This window comes from Accipiter gentilis, chromosome 10, assembly GCF_929443795.1.
Source record: "Accipiter gentilis chromosome 10, bAccGen1.1, whole genome shotgun sequence".
NCBI lineage: Eukaryota > Metazoa > Chordata > Aves > Accipitriformes > Accipitridae > Astur > Astur gentilis.
In genome coordinates, this window is record NC_064889.1 from 39,485,858 (window position 1) to 39,504,035 (window position 18,178).

General features: G+C 65.4%; 1 protein-coding gene across 1 annotated transcript in view; it reads right to left on the reverse strand.

The window, feature by feature from the left end:
• Window positions 1-5,042: 5,042 nt before the first annotated feature.
• SDK2 (sidekick cell adhesion molecule 2) overlaps window positions 5,043-18,178 on the reverse strand; it is a 51,454-nt gene continuing 38,318 nt past the window's right edge. The window contains exons 20-45 of the mRNA XM_049812176.1: window positions 17,977-18,075; window positions 17,543-17,734; window positions 17,332-17,453; window positions 17,152-17,261; window positions 16,912-17,062; window positions 16,527-16,764; window positions 16,329-16,444; window positions 15,889-16,078; window positions 15,576-15,674; window positions 15,037-15,231; window positions 14,746-14,947; window positions 14,429-14,532; window positions 14,244-14,314; window positions 13,963-14,098; window positions 13,199-13,255; window positions 12,828-12,929; window positions 12,521-12,636; window positions 11,375-11,561; window positions 10,767-10,904; window positions 10,508-10,669; window positions 10,242-10,367; window positions 9,299-9,463; window positions 8,818-8,958; window positions 8,015-8,153; window positions 7,583-7,709; window positions 5,043-6,481 (exon numbers count right to left, since the gene is read on the reverse strand). Of these exons, the coding sequence (XP_049668133.1) occupies window positions 6,128-6,481; window positions 7,583-7,709; window positions 8,015-8,153; window positions 8,818-8,958; window positions 9,299-9,463; window positions 10,242-10,367; window positions 10,508-10,669; window positions 10,767-10,904; window positions 11,375-11,561; window positions 12,521-12,636; window positions 12,828-12,929; window positions 13,199-13,255; window positions 13,963-14,098; window positions 14,244-14,314; window positions 14,429-14,532; window positions 14,746-14,947; window positions 15,037-15,231; window positions 15,576-15,674; window positions 15,889-16,078; window positions 16,329-16,444; window positions 16,527-16,764; window positions 16,912-17,062; window positions 17,152-17,261; window positions 17,332-17,453; window positions 17,543-17,734; window positions 17,977-18,075 (3,839 nt within the window). The 3' untranslated portion in view covers window positions 5,043-6,127. The remainder of the gene's footprint in view (window positions 6,482-7,582; window positions 7,710-8,014; window positions 8,154-8,817; window positions 8,959-9,298; window positions 9,464-10,241; window positions 10,368-10,507; window positions 10,670-10,766; window positions 10,905-11,374; window positions 11,562-12,520; window positions 12,637-12,827; window positions 12,930-13,198; window positions 13,256-13,962; window positions 14,099-14,243; window positions 14,315-14,428; window positions 14,533-14,745; window positions 14,948-15,036; window positions 15,232-15,575; window positions 15,675-15,888; window positions 16,079-16,328; window positions 16,445-16,526; window positions 16,765-16,911; window positions 17,063-17,151; window positions 17,262-17,331; window positions 17,454-17,542; window positions 17,735-17,976; window positions 18,076-18,178) is intronic.

Sequence of the window (18,178 nt, forward strand, 5' to 3'; positions counted from 1 at the left end):
ACCCACGGGGCTGCAGCACCCACCCTCACCCTCCACACCCCCCCCCCCAGCTCTCTGTCCCCAGCCCGTCCCGCTGCTCCGTCTCCCTCGGGGGGCCGCCAGGCCCCTCCAGGGCCGTGGGGCGGTTGGGGGGTCCGTGGCCAGGACGCGATGGCGGGGGGCACCCCGACCACCCCAGCGCTGGCGATGTGCTGAAAGGGAGAGTGCAGGGCTGCACAGCCGCTCTCGGGGATTAAGGCGAGACCTTTGTGGGAGAAAAGAGGCGGGAGAGATGAGATTATCCCGAATCTGCCTAATGCAGCGTTTCTTGCATATTCCACAGCGTCTGGCATCTCTGCGGGGAGCCAGGCTGGGGTGCAGGGGGGCGGTGAGTGGGGTCCCCAGACGTGCAAGCCCAGGGGCTCCGGTCCTGGGGCACGATGCTGGGCGGGGGATAAAGATTTCTCATGTCACCGGTGTAAGGAGATGCGTTCCCCAGGCTGGGTGGCACCAACCCAGGGGTCGTGGCCGCGGCGGCAGCCGGAGCCGGGCATCATCGGGCGTTTTGCTGGCTCATCGGGTGCAGGCACTTCTCTCCGTGGGAAGGGCAGGAGGCCACTCGCCGCATAACCACGGAGCCGCCGCTCCTGCGGGCAGCAGGGGCGAGCCTGGCACTGCAGAGATGCTGGGACTGGCACGGCAGAGAGGCTCTGCCAGACTGAGCGACGGGGCCAAACCAGCCAGGGCATGGCCTCTGCCCGCAGCCTGGGTGTCCGGCACAACCCCACCTCCACCGGTGCCTGCAGTCTGCTTCCCAGGCTGTGCTGCTTCCTCGGCCCACACCAGTGCCGTTTTCAGAGCCGATTTGTTTGGCAAATTTTATTTCCCTTGCTTTCCATATGGGGAAACTGAGGCAGGAGGCAAAACCCCCGTGCCCACAGTTGAGCAGGGGTCACCTGGGAGCCACCGCTGGATGCAACAGTGGTTTGTCGGTGGGTGAGGAAGAGGAGGAGGGTTTGCCAGAGCCCCCACCGGCAGTTCTACCCTCTTGCGTGGGGCCAGCGCGCCTTAATTGAAGACCGGCACGGCGCTGCTCGCCTCACCTGATGCTGTCACAGGAGCACGGCGCTGGCTGAGACAGCGCAGTCAGGAGGGATTAATGTCAGCCGGCTGGTGGGAGCTGACGGGGAAGGCTCCTGCGGGCTGGCCTAACTCTGGCTGGGAAGAGCAGGCACCCACTCAACTTGAAAAACTGCCTGGGAGAGATGGGCCCTTTCCTCTCTCCTCCGCGGCAGCTTGGGCAACGCAGAGCCCTGGGGCTGGATCCGGCCTTGGGGAGATGGCAGCGAGGTCGGGGTGCGGGGAGGCTCGGGATCAGGGAGCGGGTGGCTGCATCACTCCCACCCTTCCTGAACCCGTCACCGGTTCCTTTTACTGCTTCTCAGCAGCTTTTGAAAGCAGAGAAGAAAAAAAAAAGAAAAGGCTTGAAAAGCACTTTGAAAAGCAGGGCAGGGAGAAGCGCCCGAGTTTCCCAGCAGCCCCGTCCCCTCCTCCTGCTGCCAGCGCCTGCCAGCTTTGTCTGCCGACACAGCCTCGGCCGCGCAGGAGATGCTGCCGAGCAAGCCGGGTGCATTCCCCAAGCCTCCATGCTGCAGCAGGGCATGGGGATCACTGTCCGGACACCCCAGGGTGCTGGGAATGGGGCATTACCCCTCCAACCCTCCCAAACCCCTCCAGCCCCCTGGCCCAGTTCTGGTTGCTGCCAGACACCTCCCCAATAACCCCCGCCAACCCCACGGACACCAGCTTGCACTCACAGACGTGGGGTTTCACCCCTTCCCCGTGCCATTCGCCATGGGATGAGCGGTTAACCGGCGCACCCCGGCAGAACCGCACAGCCCGCTCACCGCTGGCACCCGTGGGTGCACGGGTGAGCACCAGGACAAGCTGTGCGCAGGTCGGAGCCTGCAGCCACTCGCCTTTCCCACCCGGCACACTCCCCTGGCCAGCAGTGCCAGGGAACAGGCTCGCAGAACCCGCTGCCCACCCGGGAACCCATCGCCCAGCCACAATACAGCCACCCCGGCTTTCCCCCAAGGGGATCCCACCTGGAGCGTGACTGCTGCAGTGACCCAGCGCCCGTGGAAACCCCCTGCCCTGGCAACAGTTTCGGCGCAGGGACCCCTTCGGATGGGGTGCCACAAGCACCAAGCGGGCACCCATGCCGGCAGGACAGGGTGCACAGACCTGGGTCCGTCCTCTCCGCCGCTTTCCTCTCCCCGCCGTCCCGGGAAGGCTCCGCTGCCGTCCCTGCTGCCGGCAGCTCTGCCCATGCCGCGGGCTTCGCAGCCTGGCACGGCGCAAGACACAGCAGGGCCTGGGGCACGTGGGGCTCTGAGGATGCGCCGAGTCCTGTCTAGTCCCCAGCGTGGCAGGAGGGGCTGTCCCTGTCCCCGCAGCCCAAGGCAATGGAAAGGTGGGGACACTCGGCTCTGCCCCGGGAGCTGGCGGGGAATCGGGAAATCTGGAGGAAAGGGTAAGCCCAGGCTGCAGGGTTGCTTCTCCTCCACTGCACACCGAGCAGTTCTCTTTGCTCTGGTTACTCCTTGCTTGATCTAATCTCAACCTGGAAAATAAACTGTTACTACCTGACTCCTCCAACACCAACAGCGCTTCAGCTAAAATAAATAAATAAAAATAAATCACGGAATTCAGCCCAGCTTTACAGGTCGCAACCCCCATTTCTGGCACGTAAACATCTCTCCATCGCATCGAAGGCAGCGACCGGGTACCGCTCCAGTGCTGCCCCGTCCGCACGGCAAGGTCTGAGGGTACAGCTTCTCCCCTCTGCCCCGCTTTGGCTCACCCAGCCCTGCTAAGCGAGCGGTGTTCTGCCCTTGGGAGAACCGCAGGCCACCGCCGAGCCGCAGTCGAGAGATACGTCAAGGCCAATTTGGTCCCTGGGGACTAATTGTTACCGACAGCTCGCCCTGCCTGTCTGCTGCACAGAGCAGCCTGGAGAGCCGGCAGCGCAGGCAGCAGCGGGGCTGGGCACGGGCAGCTCAGACCTGCCTGGAGGGACTTTTGGAAAAAGCCGGTTGTGGCAGCAGCATGGTGAAAGCCAAGGTGGGAGAGAGGTGGCTGTGCTCAGCAGGGAGCACGGCATCTTCCCCCACGAGCCCAGCCGGTCCGGTTGCATGTGTGCCGTGGGGAAACTGAGGCAGTACAGGTGAGCGAGAGCTCCCGCTAGTGCCGCTGGTACTCAGCCCACCTCTGCTGTGCCCGTATTGGGTTTTGTGTCCTACGCAGCTCCCGGACGGTCCTGAGGAGGTTCCCTAGTGAGCAGAGAGCGAACCCACAGCCGCAGTGGGATGTGGGATCCGCCGATTCCTCAGGTGCTGCATCCTTCAGCTGCGGGAAACCACGAGCAGAAAGGGATCGCCTTGGCTTCGCCACCACCGCTGCCACAGGGCCCCAGGTCCTCCGGCCACAGCCACACCGGTGGCTTCACCTCCCGGCACGGCACAGGTCCAAACCTGCCGCAGACGTTGCTGCACCCTCTGGCTTCTCCTCCTCGTGGCCAGGGACAAGCCGGGCCAGGGCAGGCGAGCGGGACCTGGGCTCTGCTCTGCCTCGGCTGCCGGCGCTGCGGCACACTGCCGTGCCGGGGAGCACACGCAGACCCCACGCAGGAGACTCCTGGGTCCTGCATCCCACTGTCCCTGCGGTGGGAGACGCATCCAGGGACCACGTCGGTGGGTCATTGCTGCTCACAGGGGCTGGCACGTGCCCTGCGCTGGAGGGGAGCATCCCTCGCACGGGGAGAGTCCCTTGCACGGGGAGCACGCCTTGCGTGGGGAACTCGCCTGTGTTGCTCGACTCCTCAGACCTGCTCTGCCCCGCGTCTCTGGCGGCTCCGCGTCCCAGTCGCGGTGGGAGGAAGGTCTCTCTTGCACAAGCTGGGACGCCTGGGGCTGCAGCTGGGCTGCAAACGAGGGGCAGGATTTGGCCGGCCAAACGCAGACCCCCCTCCCCGACTGCCCCCGTGCAAAACATCTCCATCCCAGCGGAGCATCGGGACTCTCTCCGCTGCCCAGGGAGAGGACGGGCACCCCTGGGTGCTGCGCTCCCTTCGGCGCCAGCTCCCAAGTAGGTCAGATGAGTCACCTGCCAGAAATGCCCTCTGCTCGCGGCGATGCGCCAAGGCGGGGACGGCTTTTCCATCGGCGGCCACCGCAGCATCCCTCCCGTTTCTCCCCCAGCCCATGGGATGGGCGAAGGGGGGCTGCGGCACTGGGTCCCACACACTCCCCCACCCCCAGCTCCAACCGTTTCCCCAAAGCAGCACCTACAAAACGCTCCCTCTGGCCGCCCCAGACCCTTCCCCACGCTGGGGTGAGGGTCTGGGCATGTGCCCGTAAGGGGGTCCGAGCCCTCCGTGGGGTCCTGCGGCAAGAGGCTGTGCAGACCCCACAGCCCCCAGTCCTGGTAGCCCCCGGCGAGGGAACAGCCCCCGGCCAAGGAAGCGGGGGCCGGTGCTTTGCTAGCACTGTCAGCAGGCTGAGCTTTCCCCAGCCCTTGGCTCCAGAGCCATGCTGTTTGCTGCCAGAGGGGTGAAGGCGATGAAACCCCAACACATCACCTGGATTTTCCTGCCAGGCTTGAAGGGCAGAGCAGCCTGCACCCGGTGAGCGTGACGGCGAGGGTGGCTGCAAACCGCCCCGGGAGAAATCCCTGGCGCTGGTGATGCAGGACTGCTGCTGGTGATGCTGAAAGCACCCGGTGCAGTGGGGTCACCTCCCTCCTCCCCTGTCCCACCACCAGGTCCTGTTTTCCTCCAGCTACAGACCCCACTGGGATGGAAACATGGCCATCACGGCTCCCCGCACCGTTCTGGACCCTATCCCGGCACCGCAGCCTCTGGCACCCTCTGCCCGACTCCTTCCCCAGTGCCATAGGGCCGACACGAGCCTGGCCAGGACAGCAGGACAGACGGACGCATCCCGCCAGCCCCTTCGCCGACGCAGCAGGGTGACAGAGAGGCGAGACCGGCTGATCCTCAGGCTGTTTATTGGCATCTCCCTCGGCTCAGCCCGGGCGCCACGGCCCCGCCGGGCTGGTGCCTGGCTCACCGGTAGGCACTGCGGGGGTTTTGCCATGCAGAGACCACCAACACGGCCACGGCCCTGTAGCCCCCACCCCGGGGCATCACTGTCCCCTCGTGCTCCCAGGTCTCTGCACAAAACCCCATTAAAAAAAAAAACCCAAACCACCAGAAATGCAAAGGGGTGGTTACGGTCGCCGCATCGCCCCGTCTGAGCCCTCACCAGAGCCTCTGCATGGCTCCGGGGTGCAAAATCAGTGGGAAAATCAGCACCTCGTGCACCCCGGTGGGGCTCTCCTGGGGTTTAAGTCCTGGGTTCTCCTGGGGGGGGGGGGGGGGGGGCTGTGCTGGGCCAGGCACAAATGAGGGGAGGAACTAATTGCCCCTGGGTTCCTAGCACAGTGGCTGCCCCCTTCTCCCAAAGGCTGGGGGATCCAGGGTGGGGGTTTCCTGGCCAGCGCTTTTTAAGATCAGCAGAGCTCCTCTTCTCCTCTACAGTCGGGGGTCTCTGTCACCGCTTAGTCCCCAGGTCCTGGGGGAGCCAGAAGCGGAGGCTGGCAGAGGGACCGGGGTTTGGCACGGCGAAAGCCCCTGCACCCAGCCCGGCAGCACCCATGGGACCCCAGTCAGCAGCTCAGGGGCAGCCAGGGCAGGTGGCAAGGGAAAAGTCCGGTGCAATCCTGCCAGCACCCCGAGCCCTCCAGCCCCACCTCGGCTGAGGAGTCCATAACGCAGAAAGCTTTGGCCAAAAAGAGGAGCTGGGTTTTTTTCCCTAGCCCCAGGGAAGGCGCTTGGCGTTCTGCTCCGGCACTGCTGAGAAAGCTAAACACCCGCTGGAACGCCGAGCCTGAGGCCGCTGCCCGCCACGGTACTGCTGCCATCCCCAAGGCCCTTCGGCCTCTCTGCTTCCTCCTCCTCTTCTCCCCCTTGCCACTTTTTTCTGTTTTCTTAATTTCTTGGGGCTTTTCTTTTTTTTTCTTTTTTTCTTTTTTTTTTTATGGGTTTTTTTTTTTCCTTCTGTTTGTTTTTGCTTCTGTTTAAATATCAAACAAAAGAAGAAAATCCAGCGATGGGGGCTCTGGAACCAGGGGCCAGGCTACTAGGTGGACGGTAGAGTGTACCGGGCTGGCTAGGGGGGTTGCCGGGGGTCTGGGGGGTGGGAGTCCTGCTGGCTTTGGGGCGGAAAAGGCTGCCCTGCTGCGTGGAGGTACTGTTGGAGAGGGGCGCGTGGTCGGGCTCCCCCGAGTCGCTCTCGGTGTAGCTGTACGCCTGCGCCCGTGAGATGCCCTTCTGCTGCCGCCGCCACGAGTTGTAGTAGGTAGGGTCGCTGATGTAGTGGTTGACGAAGGAGTGGGCTTTCTGGTGGCCGGGGTCCACCTCGTATTCGCTGTCGCTGCCCTAAAAGAACAGGATGGGGAGGTGAGCATGAGGTAGGGGGGCATCACCCACCAGCGCCCAAAACAGGGTGACCTTTCCCAGTGCTTTTTTGGGGATGCTGGCAAGCACATCCCAAAAGACTTTAAGGGCTGGGACGGCTGCAGCGCCGCTGGGGTGTTTCTGCCTCTTGCTAAAGCAAAATAAAACCTCATACAAAAGGGCTGCAGGGTCCTGGGGCTCTGGGGGGGGGGGGTGGGGGGTGGTCCCCGAGGCCACGATACCCCAGGGCTGATGGGGAGGGTGTTTTTGGGAGGCGGGTGCTGGCGACCCGGCCTGCCCGCTGGCAGTAATTGGATTCAGCTTCCCCTGGCCGTGCACAAAGGGCCCATTGAGGGCGGTGGGGAAGCTGCTCCGAGCCAGCGCCAGCTCCCGCCGCTCTTCACAGCTCCTCAAAAGCCACTCGAGCCTCGCTCAGGCAAGAGGGAGCGGAGCCGGCATCTGCTGCGCAAAGGCAAAAGAAACAGCCGGTGTAGGCAATGACAGGGGGGCCCCCTGGGGCTGATCCCCCTCCTGCTCGGCGACAGCCGTGGGGACCCCCAAGGACCTTCCCCTGGGCTTCAGCCTCGTCTTTTCAGATGCCGCCCAGCATCCATCCCGGGGGCAACGCTCCCATGGCCTCCCCCGGAGCTGCTTGCCTGAGGAGCTGCCCGCGGCCACGCTCCTGCCCGGCCACAGCTGCCCGTTTCTCCGGGAGGAGACAAAGGTGCCATTTTGTGGGATTGGCAGAGCCGCGGCCGTTGCCACCAGCGACCGGGCAGCGGGACAGTCCCCAACCCCGCTGCCCTCCCGTCCCCTGTCCTCAGCAGCCCTGGGGCTGGGGGCTACACACGGGCTGGGGGCTGTGCCAGCTTCGCTCTGGCTCCGAGCCACGAACCCACGGGGGATGCTGCTGCCTAAAAAGCAGGACGGGGTAGGAGAGAGCGACCGGCGTTCCTTTTCCCAAATGCGCACCAGGACCTGCATCGTGGTGGCCAGAGGGCAGGGGCGATGCTCAGGGAGGGCTCCCAGCACCGTCCATCCTCTCCAAGGTCCCCATCCCCATGGGCAGCCCCGGGTGGTCACCTGAGAGTCGGAGACCTCGGAGGGCTTCTCCGTCAGGCTGCTGCTTTCGGCAGGGATCAGGTCGTTGTACTTGGTCACGTCCTCGTCCGAGTAGTGGAGGCTGCCGGGGCTGGGTCGTGGCGGGGACCTTGGGGAGAAGCGGGTGCTCAGCGTGGGTCCCCCCCTGGGGCTGTGCCACGCAGCGATGAGCCCAGCTGAGCCCCGGGGCGGGCGCAGGGACCACCCCCTAAGCTGTGCAGAGCCCCCACCAAGGACCCTGCCTATGGTCCATTCCCAGCTTTTCGGGCTGTTCAGCACCCTGGCACATCAGGTGCCAGCCTTCCCAGCCCCGTGCCCATCCCACAGCGAGTGCACGATGGAGGGACAGGCACGACGTCTGAAAAACTTCCCCCACCCCCTGCCGGGGAAGGGGCTGCGGCGAGGGGTCCTTACCGGGTGTAGATGCCATTCTTCCGGCAGAAGGAGTTCTTGACGGAGAGACGCCGGTTGTTGAGCTCCAAGGCGGGGAAGCTGCCTTCGTCCAGGCTCACCATCTCACCGTGGCTCAGGGCGGTCGCCTTGGAACCGTTCCCTGCGGGATGGGATGTCAGCCTTCCCCAGACCCTCCCCAGGCAGCACAGCATGGAGGGGCCTGGACCCTGCACGGGGGGGGGGGGGAGCCAGGGAACGGCCCAGAGAGGGTTGTGCCAGCTCCAGCGCTGGACAGACCAAAGCCTGGGGATGCCCACGATGTGCCAGTCCTGGGGCATCGGCCACGCAGCAGCCCCGTGCCCAGCGTCGCCGGCCGTGCCGAGCCCTGCCCGCCTCGGCTCACACCCTGACCTGCCCCATCGCCTCTGGCTCCCGGCTCAGCCGCTCTGTTTGCTTAACGAGGAGGTCTGGATTTTCCCCACAATTTGAGCCCTTGATACAGCTAAGAAAACAGAGCTGTGTTTGACTAATCCCAATGACCTCTGCCGAGCCCCTGGGCTGCCCTCCCTCTGCAGCTGACAGCGGGACAAGTCGCTTATTTAATCTCTGGTTCCCAGTGCTCTCCAGGAAGCCCGCAGCATCTTTATCGGCTATCACCAAGTCTCTGGAGGAGCCGTGCCCTGAGGCAGGCTCCCACCACCCCGCTCAGACCCCAAAGGCAGGCAGGGAGGCCCCAGAGAGGCTCCTATGGGATTGGGGCTCTGCATCCCCCAGGAGGCACCCCAGAGGGTCCCATCACCACCCACCACATCCCCGGCACTCACCTGAGTCTGACTTCTTGGCGTACTTCTTGCTCTGCCCGCGGATGATGAGCACAAAGACGAGCAGGAGGATGAAGATGAGCCCCACCAGGGCGATGACCACCAGGAACCACCACTCCTCATAGAACGGGTTGGCTTTCTGGGCTGGGGCACAGCAGGGAGGATCAGAGGGGGACAGGCATGGGGGGCAAACCAGTATGGGTGGGTGGACCCCGCTGCAGGGCATGGAGTCTCCTTGGGGAACTTTGTGAGACCTGGATCCACGTGAGGGAGGGGGTTAAAGGGGGATAGCAGGAGGCTTTGCTAGCGGAGTGCTGGCAGAAGCTGCTGGCAGCAAGAGCTGGGGCTCTGTAGGAGCCAGGCAGGGTCAGGGAGATGGGTTTCAGTGATGGCCATGGGAACAGAGCAATGCTGGGACTCTCCCTCCGGCACATGGGTGACAGCATCCCCCCAGGGACACCCACATGCTGCCCCCGCTGGCTACCTGACACGGAGGGGGAAGGCGTGCTGGGGGTCCCGTAGCCATAGTCATTCACAGCGATGACGCGGAAGTCGTAGCTGACCCCCTGCTTGAGGATGTCCGTGCTGAAGGTGTAGGAGGTCACCTCCTTGGGGATGTCTTTGATGAGGATGTCCCAGAGCCCCTCGTCTGGAAAAGAGAAGGGGCCTAGGATGGGGAGACCGGCTCTGCAGGACTCCCCAGGGTGAGAAGCTGATCTCCCTCCATCCAGGACCGTGTGCCCTACGCCATCTGCCCGGCCCTCCCGGCCCCGGCAGGCACCGAGCTCACTCGCTGCAGCATCATTAAAAAGCCGTAGCGATGCACGCAGCTGATTGATCGCCTGCCCTGCTCAAAAGCCCAGGGCAAGGCAGCTCCCTGGGGATCTGCTCCCACTGCAGCCCCGGAGCAGCGCCAGCAGCTCTACAGGAGTGAGGGGTTTCCCTCCCTGGGGCTGCTCCCAATGCGAGGAGTGGTACCAACCCCCGTTAGCGATCGATTGGGTCGTCTGAGCTGCGGTCTCTGCGGCAGGGAGAAATAATTAACTCGGGGCTGCAGGAGAGAGTGTGGCCGTGCCTGCTGGCTCCCTGCCGCAGGGATGGGGAGTCCCAGCTTCCAGCCCTGCCTGCCCCTGCCTGCACAGGAACAGGGCCTCCCTGTTTTGGGATAGCCTTGGTACCCCTCAAACCCCCTTGCGTGGCTGGGGGAGCATCGGGACCTCCGTGCCCGTGAGAGCAGCAGCATCGGCAACGTGGTCCTCATGGACCGGCACATGGCCGACATCCCAGACACCTGGGTCCTGATCCCCAGCCCAGCCTGCCGGGTGGCCTCGGAGAGGTCAGCACTCCTTCCTTGCCTCAGTCTCCCCTGAATCCAAGGCACTGCTGATATTGAGGTAGGGATGGAAAGCAGACAGGAGCTCCAGTACCTGAAGGACGGGCTTCGATGACGTATCTGGTGATGGGTCCTTGGCCGGGGTCCCCACTCGACCAGTGGATGGTGATAGCCGAGCCGTAGCGAGAGATGAAGGGCTCGCCAGGGGGACCGGGGGCACCTGAGGACCCAGAGCAGAGCTGGAGGCAGGGGGGTACAAACTGGCATGTGGCCATACCAGCCCTGGTGGCACTAGGGGAACTGTGCCCACCACATCTCCTCCCTCACCCCGGCACAGCCGTCCCGCACATCCCCCCCTACCTTCCCCAGGCCCCGTGGTGATGTTTGCCTCAACGTCTGGCCCGTAGGCAAAGGTTTTGGCCCGGATTCGGAACCGGTACGTCACACCCTCGGCCAGGTCCTTCACCTTCATCCACAGCGGGCTGTTCCCTTTCACATCCACTGTCACGATCTTACTGACACCTGCGGGGATGGAGGCTGAGCTGGGTCTTCCCCGGAGCCCTCCCAGCTCCTGCCAATGCCCCCAGCCTCCCCCCAGCACCCCCCGCCGTGCCCTCACCGTCCACGGGCATGCAGGGCTCGTAGACCAGCCTGTAGCCCTCCAGGACGCCGTTGGGCAGCGGTGGTGGCTCCCAGGACACGTTCACCGATGTGGTGGTCAGCTCGCTGAATCGGATGGAGCCGGGAGCGCTGGGGGCTGTGAGGGAGCAGGGTGGCCGGGGCCAGCTCAGCACTCCCAGGGGTGACCCCCAGCACCAAGCCAGCCCCTCTCCTTGCCTCCACTTTAACGGGGCTGGGGCACTCGTCATCACCATCTCACACCACCCTGGTGCCACCCCACTGCGCCCTCATCCCCATTAAAGCAAAGACCCTGCCAGGCCACCGTGCACGGCTGGGGGAATGAGTCTCCTTCTCCTTGTCTCTCCTCCCGAGACCTTCATCCTTCCCAAATCGTGCCCCCACCCCAGAAACCCTCTGTGGTGAGCCCAGGGCTGGTCTCTGCTTGGGATTGCAGGAGCTGGGGTGCAGCTGGGATGAAGGGGCATCAGCCAGACATCACTGGAGCTGGACCCATGGAGACACCTCCCCGCAGAGCCCAGGGGCGGGAGGGTCTGGATGCGACCGTGCTGAGTGAAGGGCTGGGGGCAGCCGTGCCATGGGACCCACCTGCCTGCTGCGTTCGCCCCTTAACGGGGGGGCTGCGGGGTCCGTCTCCCGCAGCATTGAAGGCGGCGACGCTGACCCAGTACGAGGTGTACCCCGTCAGGTTCTTCAGCTTCACCCCGTTCTCGGGCAGAAAGAGCGTCTTCACCCGCGCGCTCTCGTTCTGGCTCTGGGCCTCCCAGAAGTGGATCTGCAGGAGGAGGAGGGGGCATGGAGACCCGGGTGATGCGCAGATCCAGCCCATCTCGCCTTCCCCACACCCTTTGCTACGCCCAAACACCCTGCGCAGCCCTGTCCGGTCTCCTAAGCCCCTATATCCCAGAGTGGCCGGGGGTCTGAGCATGTCGGAGTAAATGGAATGGCTTCTCCTCCAGGATGGCTCCAGGCTGTGCTGGGCATCAGGCATGACCCCCGCTCGCAGCTGGCTCAGGACCCAGCATCAGCACGCTAAGATCACCTTTGAGCTGTGCCTAATTCTCAAAGGACGGCTCCGAGCAGGAGGAACCACCGTGGATGTGACCAAGGAGGTGCCTAGAAGCGTGGGGCTGGGCATCCCGGCTCCATCCCGCCTGGATCCCGGCTGGATCCGAGGACCGACGGCGCCATCTGCCGCCCCGCGGCCGCTCGACACCGGGATGGGACACCCAGCATCTCCCCGGGACACCCAGCATCTTCCCCGGGACACCCAGCATCTTCCCCGGGATCCCCAGCATTTTCCCCGGGACACCCAGCATCTTCCCCGGGACACCCAGCATCTTCCCCGGGATACCCAGCATCTTCCCCGGGACACCCAGCATCTTCCCCGGGACACCCAGCATCTTCCCCGGGATACCCAGCATCTTCCCCGGGACACCCAGCATCTTCCCCGGGACACCCAGCATCTTCCCCGGGATACCCAGCATCTTCCCCGGGATCCCTTCCCCAACGGCATGCATAGCATCTCCCAGGGCACCCAACATCTCCCCGACACCTGACAACTCCCCAGATCCAACAACACAGCGTCTCCCAGGGGAGCTCAGCACCCCCCAAAGACGCCCAGCATCTTCCCAGGGCACCCCGTGCCCCTCCTCTGCCAGGAACCCAGCACCTTCCCAGTGCACCCAGTGTCTCTGAGCCCCGGCTCGGTGCCAGCCCCCCTGGACGTGGTACCTTGTAGCCCTGGATGTCCCCGTTCTGGCTCTCGGCCGGTGGCGGTTCCCAAGTGACATCCAGCTGGGTGGCCGTGGCTGCCTGTACCGCCACGTTCTGCGGCGCGCCGGTGGGCACTGTGCCGAAGGGGGGGGGACAGTGTCACAGCTCAGCCGGGACCAGGGAGGGGAAAGCCCCCCCCTTGATGCAAGGGTCCCGCTGCCTTGTTTTGGCGTGAGCGTGGGGTACCAGGGCACTGGAGCCCCCTCCCCGCAGCTTCTGGTCGTGGGCAGCCCCTCGCCAGGCAGGACCGTGCCAGCAGACTCACCCGCTTCACCCACGAAGACCTCCTGGGGGGGGCTGGGGGGACCCTCGCCCACGGCATTATACACACTCATGCGGATCTCGTAGCGCCGGTGCTTGCTTAGGTCTGCGGGGGGGTGGAAAGGGGAGAAGGGGTGAGAGGAGCCCTCCCTGCAGCTGGAGGTGTGTGGGGGTCCTGCTACCCCTGGGGGACCCAGCAGAGCAAGGGGGGGGCTCCCCAAGGAACAACAGGAGCAGACAGGCAGAGGTGTCCCCCAGGGACGGAGCGTGCGGTTCACCCCACGGCACAGGCAGGCAGAGGGGAGGGACACACGGTGTGGGGGGGGTGGCAGTGGGGAGGACACGTACGGGGGGGGCAGGGGAGCGGTGACTTACTGTCCAGCTCATACTGGGTGAGGGAGACCTCGCTGAGGTTGTGCACGGCGTAGACGGCTGGGTGGCACAGGGCAGGGAGAGCAGGCAGCTGGTTAGTCCCGCAGGTGGCATAAGTGGGTTCCCACTTCTGAGCACCCACCCCAGCACAGCTGCCCACCCCAGGGTGGGCCAGGGGTCCCCTGCAAGGGTCCTGTCACCCCCTCAGGAGCCAATGGAGCTGTCACAGCACCAAGGAGCCTTTCCGTCCTTCAGCCCCATCCCCCGAGCAGCACAAGCTGGGCATCGGGGTCTCCACAGGGGGGTCCGACCACAGCTAAGAGTGGTGGATGGGGCAAAGTCCGGTCTTGGGCTCTGCCCTTGTCACTCGTGTCTCTGCTGTCCCCAGAGTGGATGCGACCCTGTTCCCTTTGGGGTCTGAGGATGGCAGCAGACCCAGACACACAGAGCGGGACGTCACACAGACAACCCACGTTAGGTGCAGACACACGGACACCCACGCTACAGGGACACGGGTGCTGAGCACAGCGGGACTGAGCCAGCGACATCACAGACAAGCGTGTTAGGGACCACGGACCTGGTGGCACGAGGGAGCCGGTGACAGCTCCGTGGGGCACAGCCGAACCCTGACAACTCCAGGTTGGTACCCAGGAGAGGCCGTGGAGCGCAGGATGCTGCCCTGCGCCATCCTCCATCTGCCACTGCTGGGTCACCCCCCCCCCCCCCGCTCCCAGCCACGCACCCCCCCAGGGTCCGTGGGCACTCACGGGTGAGCTCGGCCCACGTGGCGCCGGGGTTGCCGATGCCGCGCAGGGTGAAGCCGCGCAGGCTGTCGTACACCAGCTCGCGGTAGCGGAGGCGGAAACCCAGCAGGATCCCGTTGATCTTGTCCTCGGCTGGGGGCTGCGTGGGGAGGACGGTGAGGGGCTGCTCTGACCCGGGGCTCCCCGGCACCCCGAAACGGCTGTCCCCAGTACGCCCCGGTGTCACCTCCCAAGGGGACAAGCGGCCAGCCCTGTGACACCCCGCAAGGCGGAGGGTACTGTACCTGCCAGCGGATAAGCACCGACGTGGTGGTATGTGGGGTGACGGAGAGGATGGTGGGGGCTTCCTCAGGGGCTGGCGGGGGGGAGAAGCGGGTGGTGAGGCTTCAGAGATGCCCTGGGCATGGGGGGATGCCCAAGTAGGGGGGCAACCCCTCTCCCTGCCCCAGGAGTCGCAGCCTGCTCTGACCTGCCTGCAGGGTGGTGAGCGACTCCGACTCCTCGCTGTACTCGCTGTCCCCGATGTCGTTTGTCGCCTTCACGCGGAACTTGTAGGAGGTGAAGGGCTTCAGCCTGGATGGAAGCAGAGTGGGTCGGTGATGGCGAGACCGGTGGACGACCCCGTAAGCCACCCTCCCTCCCGCAGGGCACATCGGCCAGTGCTTCCCAACCTTGGCGCAAGCACTTCTCATCGGATGGGGAAACCGAGGCATGGGGCAACTGCCCAAACCAGAGCCCATCACCTCCCCGGCTCCCCATCGCGCCACAGCACTGTTGAAGGCCAACCTGTCCACGACGAAGGCGGTGACGTTGTGGCTGACGGAGGCAGAGTGCAGCGCCCACTCGCCGTCGGGCAGCTCGCGGCTCTGCACCGTGTAGTAGCGGACTGGGGAGAGCCCGTCGCTGCCCGGCTCCCAGGAGAGCATCACGCTGCGGGCTCGCACCTCCTCCTGCTGGGCCAGCGGCTTCCCGGGGGGCTGCGGGCGGTCTGGGAGAGGCGAGGGGCTGAGAGCACCACGGGCACGCCGCAGGCATGCGACAGCCCCGTCCCGCAGGCTGGACCCCCCCCACCATTACCTCTCTTCTCCGTGGTCACCACGAGAGCTTCGGCCGCCTCGCCCCAGCCCTTGCGGGTCTGCGCTGCGATGCGGAAAAGGTAGGTTGCCTCGGGCTGGAGGCCGGTGGCCGTGTACTGCCGGGCGCTGGGCTCCAGCACCTCCACGGAGGCCGAGTTGACGGCGGTGGTGTTGAGGCGGTGGGTGACCTGGTACGCTGCGGGGAAGGGAACGGCACGGTGGGGCTGGTGGAGGGGATGCCATCCTGGGCTCCCCCCCGTCCTGTGCATGCCTCCCTCCTCCAGCCCTGCTCACGCTGAGGGCCAGCAACCAGGAGTTTTTTGGCTCCCTGCACGGGGGAGCTGACACACAGCCAGGGACCCAGCACAACCTGCTGAGTCGGGAATCGCCAGCCCTGGGGGTAACGGGCTTCGAGATGCTCGGGGGGGGTCTCGGGGAGCTGGTCTCTGCCACCCCATGCTGATCCCTGCTCTCACGGGACCTCCGGACCTGTCTGCAGAGCATCCCACCGTGGCACAACTGGGATGGCTCCCCACCTACCCAGGATGATGCCGTTGGGTGCTGCGGGTGGCTGCCAGATGAGGCGCACCAAGGTGGTCCTCACTTCGGGGAAGAGGATCCCCACGGGTGGCCCAGGCACTGGAGTGGGGAGAGATAGGGTTCACCGGGGAGTGCACGAGCGCGTGCAAAGTGCCAGTTCCCATCCCTTGGGAATGGGAGCCCAGGGTGTCCTGGTCAGGAGGGAGAGGGATCACCCCAGGGAACAGGGATGGGATGGGAAGGCGTTAGGCACCCAGGGGACCCCCCCCCAGCCTGTTTGGGTCTCTCTGCCCATCCAGGTGCTATTACCCACCATCATCCAGCGTCCGCTCGAGGACGGGGGGCCGGCTGGGCACACCGTCACCGATCCTGGTGAAGGCCAGCACACGGATCTCGTACAGCGTGTATTTGCCCAGCCCGGTCAGTTGGGCGCTGCGGGAGGCATTGCCCTCCGCCAGCCAGAACTGGGCACGCGTGTCCAAGTCCTTCTCCTTGTACATCACCTGCAACAGACCCCGTGTGACACGGCTGGACAGGGCTACAGCCCCAGGATGGAGCAGGGTGGCAAAATTTGGCACAGGTGGGCACCATCTCTTGGAGGTGGCACAACCGGGAACCCGGCAGGCTGCAGGGTGATTCCCCCCCACCCCAGGGAAAGCCATGCTTCCCGGGTCTGCGGGTGAGGTTGGCAGGGCACGGGGCAGGGTTGCAGGCAGGCAGAGTCACAGCACCGGGGCTGGGGTAGGTGCTCACCTTGTAGCCCAGGATGAGGCCGTTGCAGTCTGCCTCGGGAATGTCGCTCCATCGCACCAGCATGCTGCTGGAGGAGGTGGCCAGCGCCGAAACGTTGCTGGGGCCGGAGGAAGGCACTGGAGGGGAGAGTTAGAGCAGGGGTCAGTGGTTGGATCCAGCCGGGGTGGGTGCCCGGTGCTGCAGGGTGGACAGCGGTACCTGACTCCCGGGTGCGTCCCACCACCGAGCGGCTCCAGGGCCCCGAGCCGATGGCGTTGAAGGCTTGGACCTGCACCCGGTATTCGGTCCACTCCTCCAGGTCCTCGATGGTGTACTCCCGCTCCACGCGGTCATGGATGACGTGCATCGCCGGCTGCCCTCGCCCATCCGAGCGTGCGTACCGGATCTTGTAGCCCACGGCGTCGGGGTTCCCGTTGTACTCCTGCTCCAGGAGGGGCTGGCCCCAACCGGCAGAGATGGCCACCGTCACTCCCAAGTTCCCGCAGTCACCCCAGCTCGTCTCCCCACCTTCCCGCCTGCCCCTACAAGCCCTGCGCCCGTGGGCACAGACGCCCCCCCAGGGCCACGGTGTCCCCCCCCTCACCATCCAGCGCAGCCACAGGCTGGTCTCGCTGGCTGTCCTCAGGGTGACGTTGGCGGGTGCCGTGTCCGGGGGGGCCTGGAGGGTCTGGATTCTCCGGGAGGGCAGGCTGGGGGGGCTGGTACCCACGATGTTCACCTGCCGCATGCGGAAACTGAGAGACGAGAGGGGGGGGTCACGGCGGGGGGCAAGAGGGCTCCGGTCCCCTGCGGAGGATGCCACGGAACCATCCTGGCCACTCGCCTGTAGTAGGTGTAGGGCTTCAGGTTGGGCACCTCCATGGAGCGGGCATCGGGCTCATTAGCGAGCTGGTGGACGAGCCCCCACTCTTCAGCCTCACCGTTCTGGCCCACCTGTGGGATGGGAGTGGGGTGAGTTGTTCCCCAGCACCCCCTCGCCCCCCCCTCCCCTGCACCCCCATACCTGCGCCTCCACCTGCCAGCGGGAGATGGAGGTTTTGCCGTCATAGCCCGGGCGAAACTGGAGGGTGACGGAGCGGGGTCCGATGTTGGAGATGCCCAGGTTGGTGGGCGCACCGGGGAGCTCTGCGGAGAGAGGGCAGGGTGGATGGCACCGGCCGCTCGCCCCCAGCACCGCTCGCAGCCTGCCGGCATCCCCGCACTGCCGCGCTCACCTGGTGGTACCCCGGAGGAGATGGTGGAGGACGAGACCTGGCCCTGGCCCTTGGATGTCATGGCAGCTACCTCGATGGTGTAGGTGGTGAGGGCGGTGAGACCGGTGACGCGGTACTCCAGGGTGACGTTGGGCAGGTAATGCGTCACCCGTGTGTTGGTGCGGTTGTATTCTTCCCACGAGATCCGGTAGCCTGAAACGTGCCCCGAGCCGTCAGCCCCCATCATTGCCTACCCCGAGGGGCTGAGTGGGGCCAGGGGAGATGCTGCGGGGTGGGAGATGCCGCGGGGTGGGAGATGCCGCCGGGTGGGAGATGCCGCCGGGTGGGAGATGCCGCCGGGTGGGAAGGGGACCGGGGGGAGAATGCTGCGGGGTGGGAGATGCTGTGGGGTGGGAGATGCTGCGGGAGCTGGATACCCGTCGGTACTCCCTTACCCGTCAGGATGCCGTTCTTCTCCAGTGGCTCTTGCCAGCTGACTTTCAGGGACGTGTCCAGGATGTCACTGAAGCTGAGATGTCCCACGGGGCCAGGCACTGCCCAAAGACACCCAGGCTCAGCACGCAGCCCCACACCCTAGGGCAGGAGCCCTCGGCACCCACGGGACCCCCACAGGGAGCGAGCGTGGAGGGGACTCCC